Here is a 20,092-nt window from a genome sequence, read left to right on the forward strand (position 1 = left end):
TAAAGATCTCAGTTCATATCTTCACACACTGATAAACACCCAGCACGTTAATTTGTAGTGAAAAATGAACTTGTTTAGGGACAGACTTCGTAATAAAGGAAATTTTATTAGGAATATCTGGAGGCTAGGAGCCCTTAAATTGTTCTTACTTGCAAATAGTTCCCTGTGTGATTCATTGTTTTCCTGAATACTACACAGTAAAGCCAAAATGTAGACATAAATTATATACTAAAAGATTTTTATACGTATGCATGAATGATTAAATTTTTTACATTGATCAAAGCAGCATTTCAGTAATACTTGTATTTATAATAAATCATTGCTATAAATTTGAATTTAGAAAAACTACTGAAAAGCATGTTTCTAATTTGCGTTGCAAACTTTTTCATTTGGGAAGTAATTTTACTTCTTAGTAAAAAAAACCAAAAACACAAAACACTAAAATCTGTTGTTCTGAGCCAGTCACCAAAATCTGTGTTCTTGAAGCTATTTTAGATGGCATTGTATTATAACAGAAAACAATTGTTCCTTTTAATGAAACTTCGGTGTTTTTTTAAAAATCCCATTGGATTCCTGCTGTCCAAAGAGGATCTATGAATTTTTCAGTGAGAGAAGTTAAAATGGGAGGGGCCTTTTGGAACTCAAGGAGTTGATTCTTGAAGTTTCTTTCCGCCAACTTTTGTGCTTTCTTCGTCATCTTTATGTTGCTGCTAACGAGAGGTGCTTGTTAAAGAGGAGTTTTTCCTTAGACATTCGCCAGTGATGGAGCTGTGGTCGGGGTGTCTGGAGGACACCTCATGAGTGTGTTTCACCGTGTCCTATGGTAAAAGAAGATTTGGGGCTTTCTGTAGATAGTCCATGGTGTTTAACAGGCCAGCCCTAGTGACCTACGAATATTAAAATCAAATTAATTTTAAATCCTAATGGCTTTTGATGAATTCTTTTAGGGTATCCGAAGTACACCATACAGCCATTTTTGAAAATCCTCTGCGTGGACAATGGCTACCCAAGGTTTGTATCACAGGTCTTTAGTTACTGAATAGGGGCTCTGCTTCATTACCATTAACCCTGTCTGGCTGAGACACCCCCCTTGCTTTCCTCTCGCCCTGTTTACTTATCAGACTACCTTCTGCTTTCTTCTCTGCTCACTCCTCCTGATGGCCTGGTGAAATAGCAAACAGGCCACCAGCAGGAGTCTAGTCTGGATGACTGCCTCTGGAGCCTGGGCGCAGCTCAGTTCTTCACTGATGCAGCAAGTCACTGTCAGGTGGTCCCCCGGGACTGGAGCTGTTTCACCACCAATCGAATCCTGGCTCTCACTCTGTTGTTCTTGGATATCTTTCAAATTTAACTTTATTTCTAAAACATTTCAAAGGGTCATATCATAGGTTTTTTTTGTTGTTGTTAAACTAAGATTACCTTTCCGTGGTAGTAATGCTACTGCTGTTTCATTTCTGCAGCTGATTTGATGGAGCTGGACATGGCCATGGAGCCAGACAGAAAGGCGGCTGTTAGTCACTGGCAGCAGCAGTCGTACCTGGACTCTGGGATCCATTCTGGTGCCACCACCACAGCCCCGTCTCTGAGCGGCAAAGGCAACCCCGAGGAAGATGATGTGGACACCACCCAACAAGGCCTGTACGACTGGGACCACCAGGGCTTCTCTCAGTCCTTCACTCAAGAACAAGTGGCTGGTAAGAACATCACCGCCTTCCTGAAAGTCAGGATGCAGCTTTGGGAATAGTCCTTCTTTTAAAAGCTCATGTGTAATAACAGTAGCTTACGTCAGATGACATGATAAAGAAAAGGGAGTGATTGCAGCGTCGGCCTCACTGTGGGGGATGGCAGGCGTTCAGGCCGCGCTGCACTGTGGGTAGTGAGGACCGGGTTTGCCTTTTCCAGACATCGATGGGCAGTACGCGATGACTCGCGCCCAGAGGGTGCGCGCTGCTATGTTCCCTGAAACGCTAGACGAGGGCATGCAGATCCCATCGACGCAGTTTGATGCCGCTCATCCCACCAACGTCCAGCGTTTGGCCGAACCGTCACAGATGCTGAAACACGCGGTTGTAAACCTGATTAACTATCAAGATGACGCAGAATTGGCCACGCGCGCAATCCCGGAACTGACGAAACTGCTCAATGATGAGGACCAGGTCGGTGATGACATGGCTTAGCTTCTAGATCCGCTTTGAAGGCACCTCTCAAGGGAAGTGGTCTCAGAATGCCTGCCTAATACTAATATTTGAAAACTAATGATGTCTCTTTTAATTCCTGTACATTACAGGTGGTGGTGAACAAGGCTGCAGTTATGGTCCATCAGCTTTCTAAAAAGGAAGCTTCCAGACACGCCATCATGCGTTCTCCTCAGATGGTGTCTGCCATCGTACGCACCATGCAGAACACGAACGACGTGGAGACTGCGCGCTGTACCGCGGGGACCTTGCACAATCTCTCCCATCACCGTGAGGGTTTGCTGGCCATCTTTAAGTCTGGGGGCATCCCCGCCCTCGTGAAGATGCTTGGGTAAGGAAACGTGGTCAGAGGGCCCGAAGCGAACAAGGGGACGTGCGTGCTCCCACCATTTCTGATGGCGGCTTTTTCCTTGTCCCCAGCTCGCCGGTGGATTCCGTGTTGTTTTATGCCATCACAACTCTGCACAACCTGCTACTGCACCAAGAGGGGGCGAAAATGGCGGTGCGCTTGGCCGGCGGACTGCAGAAGATGGTTGCCTTGCTCAACAAAACGAACGTTAAGTTCTTGGCTATTACAACAGACTGCCTTCAGATTTTAGCTTATGGCAATCAAGAGAGCAAGGTAAGAGAGTTGTTCCGAACGTGGCGTCATGGAGCACTGGAGACCCTCAGTGTCGTGTCCTTCTGTAGACTCTTGCGGATTGTATTCCTTGCCCTTGCTGTGTGTCCTAGAGAAGTTAAACATCTCCGTTTCTTTACATATTTGAGTGTCCATGTGTAAAGCACTGAGCTAGGCAATAGAGATGTAGCAGACCAACTTCCCTCGGAGCTTCATTCTTGGGAGGGAGGTAAACACTGAAATAATAGCCAAGGTACTATTTCATCTGTGTGTGAGGAGGAAGTCGGGGGCTTTGGGAACACATGAGTGAGCCTCACCCTGAGGGCGACCTCTTGGAGAAGTGATAGTTGAGTTCAGCTCCTAAGGATGAGAGCGGTTGGTGAGGTGAAGGTCATGGTGAAGAAATGGCATCTTTGAAGGTCCTGCTGAGGGAGGAACCTGGTGAGTTTAGGGAATTCAGGAGCTACAAAGATGAGTGAGGAAGAGGCAAGGTTTGAGGTGAGCCTACCGGGATAGGGCAGGTCCTGCAGGGTCTTGTGGACCACATTCAGAGGTCAGTGTGAGACAGCTAGGTCATTGTCAGCAGAAGCATGAAGATTTGTTTTTAGGAAATTGGAGTAGAGTTGGGGAATGCTGGAAAGTAAAGGGTAAGAATGGATGATTATCGTGTGTATCTCTTTGTAAGGTGGGTGTAAGTAGGAAAAGCAAAGAACCAAATCATCAAGAGCTCTAAGCACCTCTTCTGGTGTAAACCTTGAAATCAGCTTTGACATGACTTCCGTATCTGGGCGTGACTGTTGCACACCAACACGGGCTTTCTATTCCTTTTTTTTTTTTTTTTTTTTTTTGTATTTTCATTTTCCTATGATTTGTGGGAAGAAGAAAATTGGGCCCAAGTTGCTATATTCTTGGGAGGACTGGGATACCTGAATTTGAGTGGAATGCTACAGGAGGAGCGGTTATATAGGACCCCAATGTGAGAATCTGGGGGTAATGGGGGTCAGGAGTACATTTAAGTCACTGGCAAGCGACTGAAATAAACTAGTTCGGTCATGTAATGTAGCTTTCCTCAGGCATTTGATCCAGATTCCACATTTAACAACACGTGTATGTCTTTCTAGCTGATCATTCTGGCTAGCGGTGGACCTCAAGCTTTAGTAAATATAATGAGGACCTACACTTACGAGAAACTGCTGTGGACCACAAGCAGAGTACTGAAGGTGCTGTCTGTCTGCTCTAGTAACAAACCGGCTATTGTAGAAGCTGGTAAGTACATGCGCTCGTTCCGACTTCTCCTGTGTACAGCATCTGCAGTTCTACTCAGTTACCTTTCTTAGGAAAGGGTAATCGAACTTGACACTAATGGGCTAAAAGTAGGTGGTCCTGTTCAGTTTGTAGTCAAGATTACATTTGGACAAAGTGTGGGTTCTGCTTCATACCTGCCTTGGTGCTCTTTAAGTCTAGTTTAAGCAAAGCTCTTACTAACCACCGAAAATGACAGCTAATCCTTGGCGTGATAAAATTTGTTGTTAATTTTGGTTTTCGGCAGACCCTATTTGCTTTGCTAATAGATCTGTGAATATGTAGGAGAGATTGAAGTATAGGTGTATGTAGCAGAGTGGCTTTCTTGATTTGTTAGTGGATTCTCATGAGCAGTGTTTCATACTGGTATTCTGTATCCTTAGTGAACAAATGATCTATGGAAAAGTTTTTCCTGTTCCCTTCATTTTTTAATGAAGCAGCCTGTACTGTGTGTGTGTTGGTGGCAGAGGAAAGGAGTAGGTGCCTGCACCAAGGGCTCTTGCTTTTCTTCATGAAGAGAGCAGCTCCTCAGCCACCCAGCTGTCTTTTTTCCTTCCTGTAACCCACCTGACAACATCTGCCTAGACTCAAACCAAGCTTCAGATTAAAACTGGAAGAGGAAGGAGGTATATATTGGAAGTAAAGTGTAGGGCTGGTAACACCCATTTCCCCACTTGTTGAGAGCACCTTTCCTAGAGAATGTATGGGAGAGAAGCGCACGTGATGGCTCAGGACAGCCTTTGGCAGTGCAGCAGCTGGCCGGGCGCATGCCGCGCGCGGGCGTGTAAATTCTGCCGGCCCCTCCAGGATCACCCGAGTGCTTGCGAGAAACACAGAGCTTTAGACTGCCTTAATCAGAATCCCCAGTGTTGAAATGACCAAGGTCAGTAGGTAGCTGGAAATGTATGGGAGTGGAAACCTAGGAGGCTTCATTTTAAGAATTTTTCCTGGTTATTCTGATGTTCTACTTTATTCTGAAAATATTTAGTACCTGTGTTTCAAGCACTGTAATAAACACGTGGGTTCATTCTTTAATGAGACATATATGTCCCAGTATTTATTCTGTCTAGTGAGGGTGTTAGAAATATGTGCTGATTACAAATTGGAATAAATATGTGTTATGAGAGAAACAAACAGCAAATAGGAATACAGAGTTAACGGAGGTGGGGAGGGACTGGAGAAAAGGGGCTTCCCTGACAGGGGATGCTACATCGGGCCACGGCGAGGAGGCACCTGTTACCTCTGGGAGAGGTGGGGATTGAGAAAAGAGGTAGAGACTGCCGAGTATATGTATTTGAAGTGATCGAATAGATGGAAGAAAATAAGGAATAGGAATATTACCCACAGGGGAACCATGGAAACAGTGAAGGCTTTTGCACACAGGGAAGAAGGAACAGTAGTCACTTGACAGAAGTTAAAATGAACTGGCAAAGAATGGGAAACTGGGCACCATCCAGGGAAATGAAACAAAGGATTTAGATGAAAGGGATAAGCTTTAGCAATAAAGAAGGACGCGCTCTAAGACTAGAGAAGACACTTGGTGCTGATAGGAGCTGTGAGCTAATGGTCACTGCCTTAGATCTTGTGTGGTCTTCTAGGTGGAATGCAAGCTTTAGGACTTCACTTGACAGACCCAAGTCAGCGTCTTGTTCAGAACTGCCTTTGGACTCTTAGGAATCTTTCAGATGCTGCCACTAAACAGGTAAATTCTGAGTCAACCGGTGCCTTAGTGACAAGGTCAAGTTGCATATGTACTGAGCATCTGTTTTTATTTCCATAGGAAGGGATGGAAGGTCTTCTTGGGACCCTTGTCCAGCTCTTGGGCTCAGATGATATAAATGTGGTCACGTGTGCAGCTGGAATTCTTTCTAATCTTACTTGCAATAATTATAAGAACAAGATGATGGTGTGCCAAGTGGGTGGTATAGAGGCTCTTGTACGTACTGTCCTTCGTGCTGGTGACAGGGAGGACATCACTGAGCCTGCCATCTGTGCTCTTCGTCATCTGACCAGCCGACACCAGGAAGCAGAGATGGCCCAGAATGCCGTTCGCCTTCACTATGGACTGCCGGTCGTGGTGAAACTCCTGCACCCGCCGTCCCATTGGCCTCTGATAAAGGCGAGTCGTCGAAGCAGAAGGCTGTAGGATTAAAACCGAGGGGCTTTTGTAGGCTGCTGGGCAGAAGGGGTCTTTGAGCAGCAGGGGTGGCTGGGATGGGGCGGGTTCTGGGGGTTTGTGTGGTCAGTGCTGCTTCCCAGTGAGGCCAGTACTTCGGTGTGGTGGGGGTTTTCGGCTGAGAAAGTGATTCTGTTGCGTTCATGCCAGTTCTTCTTCTTCTCTACAGGCTACTGTTGGTTTGATTCGAAACCTCGCCCTTTGTCCAGCCAATCACGCACCTTTACGCGAGCAGGGTGCCATTCCACGTCTAGTTCAGTTGTTGGTTCGTGCCCACCAGGATACCCAGCGTCGCACGTCTATGGGCGGAACACAGCAGCAGTTTGTGGTAGGGACATCTTGATAATGCACCTCACCATTTCAAAGGCGTGCGTAGATCCAGAGGATCCTGAACTTCTTTGATCATTGGCTCCCTCCATTCTTTCCTGCCTGAAGGGCTGCTTGCTAGTGGCTAAAAAACTGATGTGATTCTGTGGCTGCAGAGCAGATACTGTGGCTCCCAGTGGGGCTTCCCTTTGACGTCGCCTTTGCGCCTTTGCATCAGCAGCCGTGCAAAGGGAGAGCGGGTCAGGCGTTCCATAGTGTTCTCTCCTGTGTGCACCTCCTGGGAAGTACCAGTCGTGCTTCTCATCCAGGTCTGCCCGGTTTCAGAGTGCTGCTTCCCCACCACAGCATGAGTTTTACCTACAGATATTTAACACACCTTTTTACTGTCTCTTCCAGGATTGTTTTAAACTATGTCCATGGGCCTAAGGTTACCAACAAATTTAAAATCTAAATACAGTAGTAGCATTTCTGGAATCTTCACCCATAACCTCAGCCTAAAGCTTTGATGTCAAGTTTTCAGTCTTTAAACTAGCTTTATTGCAAATAAAGACATTTCTGAATCCTCAGAATTTAAGACTCAGACCTTCAAAGAGTTCTTTCTTTAATTAGGTTGCTTTAGAAAACAAAAGAGGAACCTTACAGAACAGACGTTGGGACGCCCTCACTGCTGGTGGCTTTGTGCCTGCACTCAGGGCCTTGGCTTTCTCCATTCCTTACTTTTGGTTTGGCTTATGTCTGTGAGGTAGCTTAATAAAATGCAAGGGGTACCTTTTATTTTTAAGTCTCTTTAGGAAGAAAGGAGTTTCTGTGTCCTTAGAAAAATCAGCTGTTTATAAAAGCAGCATCATAAGCTTTTTTAAAACTCTGAAACAGTGAAACATACATTTTGCAAAAGCTAACTTCCTTGCCTCACACAGGCTATCAGTTGACTAGCCTGGAGGTGAGGAGTGGGTTTCCTGCTGGCAGCTCGGTAGAACTTTAGCAGTTGGGGATACAACTTTGCAGAGTTTTCACCAAGAATACAGAGGTGTACAAAAATGGAGCATGAGAGAGGAAAACATTGACATGGTCTGATCATTGTTTTCCTACCTTTGTGTATCTTTTTTATTTCCCTTTTACCTATTATGGTCAGTGCCCTCACTGTAAGAAGGTTCTCTTTGGGGTGCAGAGGCCCGTGAAAGCACCATGTATAGGGAGGGGCGCTGCACGGACCTAGGCCGCCACGAGGCCCCTTTCAGTGACAGTCACCCTAATGGAGCCCTCCTTCATTCCTGACTAATTTAGAATTCGGGGAAAGTTGGGGGGTATAATGTGAATAATTAGTCTAGTAATTGCCACTCAGGAAGGCTTTCGTGTCTAAAACTTTAGGAAGGAGAATGCCCTATTTATTAACTGTGTTTCTTCTGGTAGGAGGGGGTCCGCATGGAAGAAATAGTTGAAGGTTGTACCGGAGCCCTTCACATCCTAGCTCGGGACGTTCACAACCGAATTGTAATCAGAGGACTAAATACCATTCCATTGTTTGTGCAGGTACGTTGGTTTTCATGAGGTGTTCGAGATTTTATGTGTCCATAATATTGCAGGATTTTAATGATAAGCAAATTTTCCAGAAATGAGGGGGCATCAACATTTAATTTTCATCCATCACCATTTATAAAATGACAATACTTTGCCCATGCCTGCCTGCCAAAGTATGAAAAACTGAATCCTAATGTGCAAGGTCCTTTATGCTGAATACATTTAATTTCATGAAAAGCCCCTTCACTTGGGGGGAGAGGGGGCAATAGGAGAAACATTGGGGTTGGAGGCCTCAGGGAGTGGGAGGAGGCTTTGTACTCCACGTCTTGTGTACTCAATTTTGGAAAGACGAGAGCCGGTCCAGGCTGCCGGAGCTCAGGCCTCCCACCTCCCCTGGGTTTTCCAAGTCTTAGTTCAGTGACAACTATCTCTGAGGAAAGGGTTTACAGCTAAAAATACTTTAGAAAACCAGTGCTCCAGAGCATTAAACTGTGGAAAGTAACCGAGGGAATACAGCCACGTGCTGCATCATGGCATTTCTGTCAGCGGTGGTGGTGCCAGACTGTAACAGCTGAGACGTTCCTGTGACTTAGTGATGTCCTAGCAGCATAGCACACCACGTTTACTCGCATGTCTGGGGGGGTGATGGTGTCTACAGACCTATGCTTGCCACCGTGGCACCGTCGCCCGCGGTATTCGGTGTGGTAATGAGCTGGCAGCCTGGGGGCAATGGGCCGTCTGCCATATTGCCTAGGTGTGTGGGGTGGGCCGGCCCATCCAGGTGAGTTACACTCTGATGTGCCCATGCGTGTCCCCAGCTCGCCCGTCGTCAGGCAGGGCAGGGCTGATGTAACACACGCAGCGCGGGCGCCCCTCCACTGCACCGGGAGGGCTTGCACCACAGCGGGGTGCTGGCCGTGCTTGAATTTAATTCGGCTTTTGTGCGTTCTCTTCTTAGCTGCTCTACTCTCCCATTGAAAATATCCAAAGAGTCGCTGCAGGGGTCCTCTGTGAGCTGGCTCAGGACAAGGAGGCCGCAGAAGCTATCGAAGCCGAGGGGGCCACAGCCCCTCTGACTGAGCTGCTGCACTCGAGGAACGAAGGTGTGGGTAAGTGCAAAGGCCCGGGGCCCTCGGCTGGTGTGGCCCGGGGGGCTCGCCTTTTCCTTACGGGCCCTTTCTGTCGTCTCCCAGCGACGTACGCGGCCGCAGTTCTGTTCCGCATGTCTGAGGACAAGCCGCAGGATTACAAGAAACGGCTTTCCGTGGAGCTGACCAGTTCTCTCTTCAGAACGGAGCCGATGGCGTGGAACGAGGTGGGCGCTGTGAGTGTGTTTGTTCGGCGGTTTGCTGGGGCTGGAAGGACAGCTTGTGGTTTGCCCTCAAAGCCTCGGGCGCACATTCGTTTGCGTTAACATGCCCTTGGCCTGAAGACTCACTCTTCGTGCTGTGTGAGCAGCGACTGTAAGGGCGCAGACAGCTTTAAAAAGCCTGCTCAGATCGAACAAACTGCTTAACCTTAGAGTTCATAAAGGAGGGAGATGAAAAGTTACCGGAGTGAAGAATATTTTTCAAAAGGGTGCAACGAGAGAGCCTTTCTATTAAATGCTGTTAGTTGGAGGTCATTTTATTGATACTTTTTTTTTTAATACTTTTATAGAAATTCAAGTAGAAAAATAGATGAAATTTTTGTATTTTTTTTCAGTACAGAGTTGTTGAAACATCTGACCCTTCAATTGTAGTACATAATATTAACATTTCTCCTAAGTATCAGTGGTTAATCTATGAGGGGTGGAGTTTTAAGTGTGTATTGTATACTTACGTATTTTGAAGTAACTCTGTATCAAGTATTTCAGTAACGTTTGAGTGAGTGTGCTTTTAAGTTGAGAATTTTCTTTTTGCTCCCTTGCCTTGTACCTGTTTATTTAGACTGCTGATCTTGGACTTGATATTGGTGCCCAGGGAGAACCCCTTGGATATCGCCAGGATGGTACGTGTCTCTTGTTTCTCGATTAACTCTAGATCAAGCTACAGTTCCAGAGCTTCATCAAAGGAGCTAGTTTGCTTAGCTGGGAAGTCGATGTGGCAGGAAAGTAGTGGCAGCAACCAGTCAGTTCTCAAATTCCAGAGTCGGCAACGGTATCTTGACTGCAGTGCAAGGAATTGTGCGCCACACACTAGGCAGTTAATAGGATCGCGCCAGCAAGTACATGTCACCACGGCTGCGCCTCTGCGGCTGGGAGGCTGCACGTCCCTGGCTTTTGATCCTTTTTTGGTCGGAGAAACAAAACACCTGGGTCCACAACCCACCCAGGAAATGAGTACGGGAAGCTTACATCCCCAAGCTCAGGTCTGGGGTGGGTATTTACGTAGTTGTATTATCAGGGTTCTCTGAAAAGCTCGTTGGAACCTTGGTGATGTGGTGGAGAAGGAGGAGCACAGAGGGAAAACCGCCCACGCCCATGTAGCTTCTTACCTTGACAGACAGACATCGTCAACCCTTAAGATAAAACATGCGAAGGTTTCAATAAAAAAGCACCTTTGTGGGTGTCACCTGGACTTTGCAGCAGCTAGATTACATCTGCCAGACTTTGGTTACTGCCTTCATGTCCTGCCCATGCCTGCCTTTTTTCATGTTTATTTTTTTAATCCATTTTGATTTTTAGAAAGAGGGGAAGGGAGGGAGAAGGATAGGGGGAGAAACAGTGATGTGAGAGAGAAACATCAATCTGCCGTCTTGGGCCCACACCCTAACTGGGGACCAAACCCGCAGCCCAGGCATGTGCCCTGACTGGGACCCAAACCGGCACCTTTTGGTTTTCCAACCAGCTGAGCCATGTCGGCCAGGGCCTGCCCACTGCTCGCTGCCTGGGTGGTCATGCACAGTAGATTGGGGCTGTTCCTCCCGAGGAACTTCGTCTCTGGGTAAATGCAGAATGTTCAGGGTAAACTGACGGCGGGACTAGAACCTGCATGTCTGCGTTTCGTGGAAACAGACTTTGTAGCCTCCTGGGTGGCCTGGCCTTGGGCAATTACTGGGCTGAAGAAAGCAGACTTTGAAGAGGCTGAGCGCAGTGCTGTCTGACGAGCACATGGCCACTGCCCGCCCCTCACCCCTGTGTTAACTTTTATGTCTCTCCTCTCACCCCCTTGCCTGTGCTGTTTCCACCCTGACCCTCCCAGATCCCAGCTATCGTTCCTTTCACTCTGGTGGGTATGGCCAGGATGCCTTGGGCATGGACCCCATGATGGAGCACGAGATGGGCGGCCACCACCCTGGCGCTGACTACCCTGTGGACGGGCTGCCCGACCTGGGGCACGCCCAGGACCTCATGGACGGGCTGCCCCCCGGGGACAGCAATCAGCTGGCCTGGTTTGATACTGACCTGTAAATCATCCTTTAGGTAAGAAGTTTAAAAAGCCAGTTTGGGTAAAATACTTTTACTCTGCCTACAGAACTTCAGAAAGACTTGATTGGTAGGGTGGGAGTGGTTTAGGCCTATTTGTAAATCTGCCACAAAAACAGACCCATACTTTGAAAGGAGACGTCTTAGAACATTTGAATGTTCTCAGATTTCTGGTTGTTACGTTGTCACGTGTGGAAGTTATTAACTTTAATGTTTTTTGCCACAGCTTTTGCAACTTAATACTCAAATGAATAACATTTGCTGTTTTAAACATTAATAGCAGCCTTTCTCTCTTTACACAGCTGTATTGTCTGAACTTGCATTGTGATTGGCCTGTAGAGTTGCTGAGAGGGCTCGAGGGGGGGGCTGGTATCTCAGAAAGTGCCTGACACACTAACCAAGCTGAGTTTCCTATGGGAACAACTGAAGTAAACTTTTTGTTCTGGTCCTTTTTGGTCGAGGAGTAACAATACAAATGGATTTTGGGAGTGACTCAAGAAGTGAAGAATGCACAAGAATGGATCACAGGATGGAATTTATCAAACTCTAGCCTTGCTTGTTAAATTTTTTTTTTTTTAATATCTGTAATGGTACTGACTTTGCTTGCTTTGAAGTAGCTCTTTAATTTTTTTTTTTTTTTTGCAGTAACTGTTAGTTTTTTAAGTCTTGTAGTGATAAGTTATAGTGACTACTGCTACAGCAATTTCTAATTTTTAAGAATTGAGTAATGGTGTAGAACACTAATTCATAATCACTCTAATTGTAATCTGAATAAGGTGTAACATTGTGTAGCCTTTTTGTATAAAATAGACAAATAGAAATGGTCCAATTAGTTTCCTTTTTAATATGCTTAAAATAAGCAGGTGGATCTATTTCATGTTTTTGACCGAGAACTTTATTTGGGATATGTATGGGTCGGGTAAATCAGTAAGAGGTGTTATTTGGAACCTTGTTTTGGAGTTTACCAGTTGCCTTTTATCCCAAAGTTGTTGTAACCTGCTGTGATACGACGCTTCAAGAGAAAATGCAGCTATAAAAACGTGGTTCAGAATTAAACTTTTAATTCATTCGATTGTGTCACCTCATTTTCCTTGTTAGTGATGGGCTGTGAGGGTAGAAGCGCGTTCACGTACACAGTGAATAACGTAAGTCGGAAACGGGAGAGCCTGACGTTTGGATGGGATTGTCAGCTAAGGCTCCCTAGCACTTGCCGCTGGATTAAATGGCACCAGAAACTGATCCAGCCTCGAATACGGATTGATTCTGAGCTTGTGTAAGAGGAGAGATTTGTCCATCTCCACCTCCAGCTGGCCCCTCGCTGTGCTCAGGTCTGTAATCTTACCCAAGTGACCTACAGCTGCCTTTGTTCAAAGGCATCTAAGTCGTCGGGCTACACACAGCAAAACTGCAAACTCAATAGGCACCCCCACCCCAAACTGCTACATTAAGGTAATAATGAAGAATTAACGACCTGGGTTTGGACCTCAAGCACCTTCACATAACTGTGACTCATTTGGAGAGGGGAATTCCTTCAGCTCCACTTTGAACTGATAATTAAGATGGTTTAAGAGTAGATGTTTATCTGAACATAATCAGAGAGACCCAGAATGGGCCTTCTTCCACGCCATCAGCCAGGTGAGCCTGTCATCCTGGTGGTAGGTCTCACAAGCTTTCATCCCTTAGGGCAGAGCCAGTTGACCTGTTAAGACTTGCTTTGGTCTTTAAAAAGTTTTGTGCTTAGGCAGGGCTATTTCTGATTTCCTGTGAGTAGCCATTTGGATAAAATTCAAATTAATGCAGAAAACAATCTATGATCAAGAAACCATTTTAAATAAAAACATTGTCAGTATTAATGGGTTGTTTTCTGCCTTGAGGTCCCGTGGTGCGGTCGCACTGTGTGACAGCCCACCCCAGAAGCCCAGGTGGCCGTAGTCACTTCCTTCGCACACGACAGGGCTGTGCAGCCGTCAGAAACCACAGCTCTCTCAGACATAGTAGGAAACAGAAGAAAGGCATAGATGCACACCGCAGGCCTTCACTGATCCAAACACGGGCAAATTATTTTAAGGAAATGATGGGTGGACGGTAAAATCAAAAAGCAAGGAAGCTACTAGATGACGACACAAACCAGGACAGCGGTTACCCAGGGACGGAGATGCGCAAAGGGCACGTGATTCCACAGCAGTGACCACTGGTCTCTGAGCGGGGGGAAGAAAGCCTTTTCACTGGAGTAGCTATTCTGGACATGAGGCTTTGATCTGATGATCTGCATCCTTGACAGGGAAAGATCTTGAGATACATAAGCTTTTTAATTCTTGTTTTGATTACTGTAATAAAAACAGAAGATCTGAATTGTGCTGTTTGGTTTAATAAGCAAAGAGCCGAGTGGAGGAACTGCAGTTGTTTGTTCCAGCAGGTGAGCCTCTCCTTGCCCTGGGCAAATCTCACACACGCATGCACACGCGCACACGCGCACGCACGCCCCACCCCCGCCCGGCAGCCGCAGGGGATGGAGGCGGTGGGTGCAGGGGCTGAGGAAGCGCTTCCTTTCCCATCACTCCTCCGCGGAGTCCTGTGTGGCGCCCACCCCTCCTCGCCAGCCCCGAGGCTGCGGTCAGCTAGAGGGGCCCTGGGCCCCCCTGACCACCACCACAGCGACCTCGTCGTCTTCGGGGTCACGTCAGCACTGCACCCCGCCCTGGCCGTGCCTTCCTGCTTTCTGTTCCCACACGTCCCTCCTCAGCCCCACCGCAGCCGGAGGCTAATGGGCCTCCTACCTGACCCTGCCTGTGTCCATCTGTCCATCAGATCTTTCTGTTGCTGGGGGAGGGAGAAGAGACGCGGCTCCGCTCCTGCCGCTCCCCGTGGACAGCCTGAGCCACCTGGGCTACGCCTGCCCTCGCAGACCTGCCCTGGGGGCCCCACGGTGGTGAGGAAAAGGCCCGAGCTGGGCGAGGACGGAGCGGCACAAGACCATCCATTCTGCTGCTGCGTCCAGCAGACCCGCCTCTGTCCTGCCCCAGGTGACTCGGTTCCTCACAGACCACCTGGCGCCAGGTGCTGAAATTGGCCTTCGCAGGGACAGCTCTCTGGGCACCTGCTCTAAGGCCGGGCGTTTAAGCAGGTTTTGAGGCTTTAGGCCTGTTAGTGGAGGGAACGAAGGGGACCCTCTGTGGCAACTCCCCTGCCCCCAGCGCTCCCGACCTCTGCCTCTGCCTTCTGCGGACTTCAGTGATGTCATTGGATCCTGGGAGGCCTGGCCCACGAGTTGGAGAGCGAACAGCAGACGCTTGGAGGGGGTGGGAAGGGAGGGCCAGTAGGTGCCTGGGGCGGACCCTTAGCACAGAATCCCGAGAGCCCTGAGGGGGACTAGGGGCCAGCTCCTTCCTCCGAACCAGAGCCACCTGGGAAGCCAAACGGGCGTGGGCTCCCTGTGATGCCCAAGAGGCCACCACTTGTGCCTGTCCCACCCGTTCTGCATGGGACAGTCCACCGAGGCTGGGGCAGTGTTAACGCGGAGCACGTCTGAGCGGCACAGGCCCCGGCAGGGGGAAGGCCAGCAGCTACTGATCTGGCCTGGGCCTTGCCTTCTGCAGGTGGGGACCAGGAGGCCCAGAGCCCACGGAGTGGTCTCAGCCTGCTCCCCTCATTCGAGCTGTCCAGACCCCGAGCTCCCGTCCGGCCCAGGTCCCTCAGTCCACAGTCCAACACCTGCGCTGTCCACCAAACGCTCATGGGTTCCACTCCCAGAGGAGGTTCTAAGGGCATGTGTGTGCGGGAACATGGGAGGACGCCGAACAGGCTTCACGGGTACAGGGGTGATCGGGAGAAGCTGGGGGCGGGTGCCATTAACCCATCTAGACGGGCAGATCTTCAAGGAAGCCAGTGTTCCCGGTGCGTTTCTATTTCTTCAGGCAGACGTTTACCACCTGTGCCTGTGAGTGGAACCAGTTTGTCCCTAACATGAACAGCCAGGCAGGCAAAAGGGGGGGAAGACGAGAAGCTGAACCTCCCAGAGGCTGGCTCTGGGGCTGCGCTGGGGGAGCACGCCTAGTCCTGCCCTCGGCCTCCGCGGGAGGCGGGGAGGTGCGGACAGAAGCCCCGGGGCTCAGGGCGGGCAGGCTGGGGCTGGTGGCTTCTCTGCTCCAGGGCAGGCGGCCCACACAGGGAGAGGACCTTTGGAGAACCGCTCTCAAACCTGTGGGTCCTGGATCTGTCGTGTACCCCCCCCCCCCCCCCCCCGGAACTGAGCAGCTTCATTCTGAGCCAGGTTTCTAGGGCCCGGAGTCAGAGAGCGCACCTCGGCCGGGAGGTTCTGGCGTCAGCTGACTTTATTAGACCAGGGACAGCGGCGCGTGGTGCGTGTCGCGTGCGCGTGGGAGCTGACCTGTGGAGCCACGGGCTGGCGCCGCAGGGCGGGCTTGGGTTCAGCACCTCCTTGCCTAGTGTCCAGCAGCCTGGAGGATTTCCAGGGCCAAGGCGGCCACAGCACTGTCTGCGGACGAGCTGTGAGGGAAAGCAGAGCCGGGTGAAGTGCCGCCTTCCAAAGGGGCTGGTACCTGCCAGACCAGCTGCTTCCCAGGGCCGCCCCTCTGCAGCACCGGGAGAAGCAGAAGCTTCCCCCGCGTGGGGCTCAGAACTGGCCCCGCCAGCACCCCCAAGCGAGACCTGGGCTCCTGGCCCGCCACCTCTCAATAGCGGAACCACCTTGACCAGGTGCACCAGTGCTAAGCTGTACGGCAAGTCAGACAGACAGCGGCCAGACCGCGCCCTTCCCTGCCCGGGTCCCACAGCGCCTGCCTGCAGCCGGCTTGTACCCCAGCCCGACTCCAAACGCTGGCTCTCCTGTTCCATGTTGCCACTTCCTGGCCAATCAGCCAGGAGCTCAGGGTCCCTTATTCTCATAGGCATGGATGTGCAATGAAGAGCTTAAAATGGAAACTGAACTGGTTACCAGAGCAAATTGAGACATTTAAACCTGGGCCCGAACAACTGTTAGCAAAGACAAGAATGGCGTGGAGCAGTGTGCCTTCAGGTATAAAATTAGCTCAAGGCACTCTCCCGACTACACAGAAATAGAGCTGTTGTCAAATAACCAGGGCGGGGGTGCAGCACAGAAGGCGGGGCGCAGGGAACGGGGCTGTGGTCAGGGGACAGCATGCGTCCCTGCTCCGCGCATCACAGGTCCTGAGGGACGGTGGGAGCGCGCTGAGCCCAGGCTGGTCTGGTGGAGTCAGGCAGCCTACGCCGCCCACCAGCGCCACCCTGGGAGGCCTAGCGACGCAAAGGGCACGTCTGCCTCTGGCGGCGCCACATGGGACCCGAGAACACTGCCCTGCACTCATCCTTGGTCAACCCCGGGAAACTTACTTCTCCGGCCATCTGGACAAAGCCCAAACGAGAGCTCCGGGGCAGCAGCCTCCCACCCAACACAAGACGCGCCTGGTGTAGACATTCTAGTGGCTGGGGCGCTGGGTGCAGGAGAGGCCACCAGCTTCACGGAGCACAGAGCACGGAAGGCAGACGGAGGCCCTGCTAGGTGAGGAGGCCCACACGGGCCCCCCGGGGCTACCCGCTCCTGGGCACGAGGCCGTCTGCACAAGGCAGGGTCCCTGGGGATGGCGTCCGTGCTCCTCACAGACCAGCCTAGCGGAGCGCCTGTGGCGCAGCCCACATGTCCCTGTCCCATCTTAGACCTCGGGGCTGAACGAGGGCGAGAAGGAGCCTTTCCCATCAGAGCCTGTCCTTCCCCTCACCTCACAGGAGCCCCGAGGTGGTGTCGCCCTCCCCCACCCAATCCAGGATCCAGTGCAACAAGGATGGTCGGAGCCCTGCCTCCCTCACCTTCTCAGCAATGCCTCCCTTGACCACGAATTATTTCTCTTCAAATTAATACCCATCCCCAAACACCCGGAAGCAGATTATAGAGAACACTGTGGTTCTGAAAACCGCCAGGAAATGGCAGGCACGCTTCCAGGTCCTGCATGCCCGATGGAGGCCAGGTACCCCTCGGGAGGTGGGTCTCCTGCCCAGGGTGGGGGCAGGACAGCAGCTGGGGATCTGGACTGTGGCCGCCACAATCTCTGGCCACTGCCCTCAGCTCTGGGGACAATGACCTGAGGGAGGAGGGGTTACTGCCTTCACTGAGTCACTCATCAAACCTGGGCACCCCCCAGCCACCTAGTGCCAGGCTCTGGTGCTGTCACATGCAGTGTGAGCCATCAGACAGCACCAGCTGATGGCAGTGTGGACACCTGGGGACAACTTGCTCTATCCCCTGCAGGTGTTCTTTGGTCCCTTGACACTAACATTTCAATAAAATACGGCTCTAAGCTCAACCTCCCCCACCACCTGTCACCATGAGTTCCGGCCTGCAGGGGTGCGTGTCACTGTGGGATGGACTCTCTCTGCAGCCCTCACTCCACTGATACCAGCTCCTATCTTCAGAGTGTGATGCTCCTGGGTGACAGGGCTGCCCTGGTCTGTGCACCTCAGTTCTAGAATGTTCTACAAACTGTACAGCTGAGGACTGGGAGGCTAAGTGTCACGCGGTCTGCTCTGTAGGTTCCAAGCTTTCCCCTAAAGTTCTGGCTGAGGAAGGCAGCCTGGTGCTGCTGTAGGGCAGGCTGAGCTGTCAGCTGTGACCCTGGCCCTTCCTGAGCCTCCAGGCCCTCTGCAAGGTGGCAGTAATGATGCATCTGGCTCAGGCTGCTCCCACCTGGTCACATTCTATCCCCTCCTCATCTCTGCCCGCTGGGGATGTCAATAGTGCCCTCCCCCACAGGGCTAAGCTGCTCTGCTTTTCTCCCTCCTCATCTGCACAGTGGGGATCCCCAGGGGGTGGAGGAACAGAGTGGCTTCCCAAGCTGGGAGGGATGTCAGTGAGCAATGACAGGCCAGCCCAGGGTGGTCCCTGGTGTGTGGATGGAATGGGGGGGGGGGGGCAGGAAGAGAGGAAAGAATGGGCCAGTGTTTGCTGAGCCCAGCGGATGCACTGGCCTCCTGGGCCTACTTACCCGCCTGCCCGCAGCCACTCCAGGATCCGCAGGAGGCTGCCCGCACTCCTGAGGGCCTCCAGGTGCTTCTCATTGGAGGTGATCTGCAAGCAACGGGGGAAGGCAGTGGTTGGCTGGCGCATCCCGACTCATCCCATTCGATGGGCGCCCTGAGTCCTGCCGACCCGCGGCTTTGGGGAGCAGGACCCCCCGCCCCGCCCCACCCCACAGCACGCTGCTGATCATGGGGACAGAGGCAGCCAGGGTGAGCAGGAGGGAGTCACTTGGGGTTGGGGATGCAGCAGCAGGAGGGCAGTGGCTGCCTCCCGTGCATTCCTCAGGAGGGTTTGTGTTTCACAAGCCTAAACTTTCTAGTCAAAGCAAATGACAAGTGAGTGACCTTTCCCGTTGTCAGCACAGGACACTGTGGGCCTGTGTCCTGGGGGCTCTGAGCCCAACACAGCCCCTTTCAAATGGGTAGAAAAATCATGATTGCAGGTGCCTGGCGATCTGGGGACCCTGAGAGAAGCACGAGGCCCCAGACAGGTCACCCCTGCCCACCCGTCCCAGGTGCCCTCGGAGGTGTGCCCCTGCTGACAGCCACAGTCCTGAGAGGGACAGGAAGAACACACAGGCAGCCCTGACTCTGCGGCACCTGCGTGCAGAACCGGGAACTCGGCCCGAAGGGACGCGACAGGTCCAAAGATCTGCTAATTCAGGATACACCTTGATTCTAGGATTAGACCTGCTCCTCTTAACTCACCACTCATGTCCTATGTTTTTTTAATCTTTGGTGGTTATTTAAAAAACATGTTGCCATAAACACTTGGATGGCACCTAACTTTCAGAAGGCTCTGCAATCTCACTCTTTCCCACAGCCTCACCTGGAGAGATTCGTGCCTAGTGTATTTGATGGGTGAGGTAGCGGGGCTTTGTGTGATTGAGGGGCCCCCACAGCACAACCCCTGGGGCCCAAGCCTGTCCCCACCAGGAGCCTGGAACCAGGCGGGCCTCAGCTGCTCCCATCGCTCAAGGGTTCCTTCCACTTGCCCACGGCAACCCAGGTGGATTAGCAGCTCCCCAATTCTCAAGAAGAGGCTGAACGCTTCTTAAGTCACAGTGACAGGAAACTTTTGCATGGGCTCTGAATGAGTGCGCTCCTTCACGGTCCCACTTCCTGCGTGCGCCAGAGCCCAGCTGCCAGCACAGCTGTATCAGGTGCGCCTTCTGCAAAGATCTGCATCTTCAAAGAGCCACGTGTAAATTTGTTGTGAAATCACCCCCAACTGAGTGATTTCAAAAGGCTGCCATTTGAAAATGTCAGCTTCAGCTCAATTATGTCTGAAGTGAGCACAATCTGAGAGCGGAAGGGTTCTTCACTGAGGACTCCCACCTGGTTTTTGCTCAAAACCGTGCCTCATACATGTCCGTTGAGTTACAGCGAGACCCATTGCCCTGACTGGCCCTACTAGAGGCTGTGCTAAAAAAACAAACAACAACAACAACAAAAAAAACCACTCAACAGATTGCAAAGAAATAAGACTGTGTTCACTC

General features: G+C 50.8%; 2 protein-coding genes across 6 annotated transcripts in view; one reads left to right on the plus strand and one right to left on the minus strand.

The window, feature by feature from the left end:
- Positions 1-918: 918 nt before the first annotated feature.
- Positions 919-12,613, plus strand: CTNNB1 (catenin beta 1). 5 transcript variants are annotated; one of them, XM_090284561.1, is made up of 15 exons: positions 920-1,011; positions 1,461-1,694; positions 1,903-2,156; positions 2,288-2,526; positions 2,616-2,817; positions 3,936-4,080; positions 5,715-5,818; positions 5,897-6,235; positions 6,462-6,620; positions 8,030-8,149; positions 9,096-9,246; positions 9,331-9,452; positions 10,066-10,126; positions 11,320-11,540; positions 12,005-12,613. In XM_090284561.1, exons 1-14 carry the CDS (start codon positions 999-1,001, stop codon positions 11,526-11,528), a joined length of 2,352 nt encoding a protein of 783 aa, XP_090140687.1. In that variant the 5' UTR covers positions 920-998; the 3' UTR covers positions 11,529-11,540; positions 12,005-12,613. The 5 variants fall into 5 exon arrangements, with proteins under 5 accessions (XP_090140688.1, XP_090140687.1, XP_090140684.1 ...); XM_090284562.1 differs by lacking the exons at positions 10,066-10,126; positions 11,320-11,540 and having other exon boundaries at positions 919-1,011; positions 11,846-12,613; XM_090284558.1 differs by lacking the exons at positions 920-1,011; positions 1,461-1,694 and having other exon boundaries at positions 9,331-9,461.
- A 3,372-nt stretch (positions 12,614-15,985) lies between these two features.
- ULK4 (unc-51 like kinase 4) overlaps positions 15,986-20,092 on the minus strand; it is a 311,468-nt gene continuing 307,361 nt past the window's right edge. The window contains exons 36-37 of the mRNA XM_090284953.1: positions 18,560-18,642; positions 15,986-16,049 (exon numbers count right to left, since the gene is read on the minus strand). Of these exons, the coding sequence (XP_090141079.1) occupies positions 15,986-16,049; positions 18,560-18,642 (147 nt within the window). The remainder of the gene's footprint in view (positions 16,050-18,559; positions 18,643-20,092) is intronic.

The sequence above is a fragment of the Furipterus horrens genome, unplaced genomic scaffold (assembly GCF_987537825.1).
Source record: "Furipterus horrens unplaced genomic scaffold, mFurHor1.1.pri manual_scaffold_7, whole genome shotgun sequence".
Lineage (NCBI taxonomy): Eukaryota > Metazoa > Chordata > Mammalia > Chiroptera > Furipteridae > Furipterus > Furipterus horrens.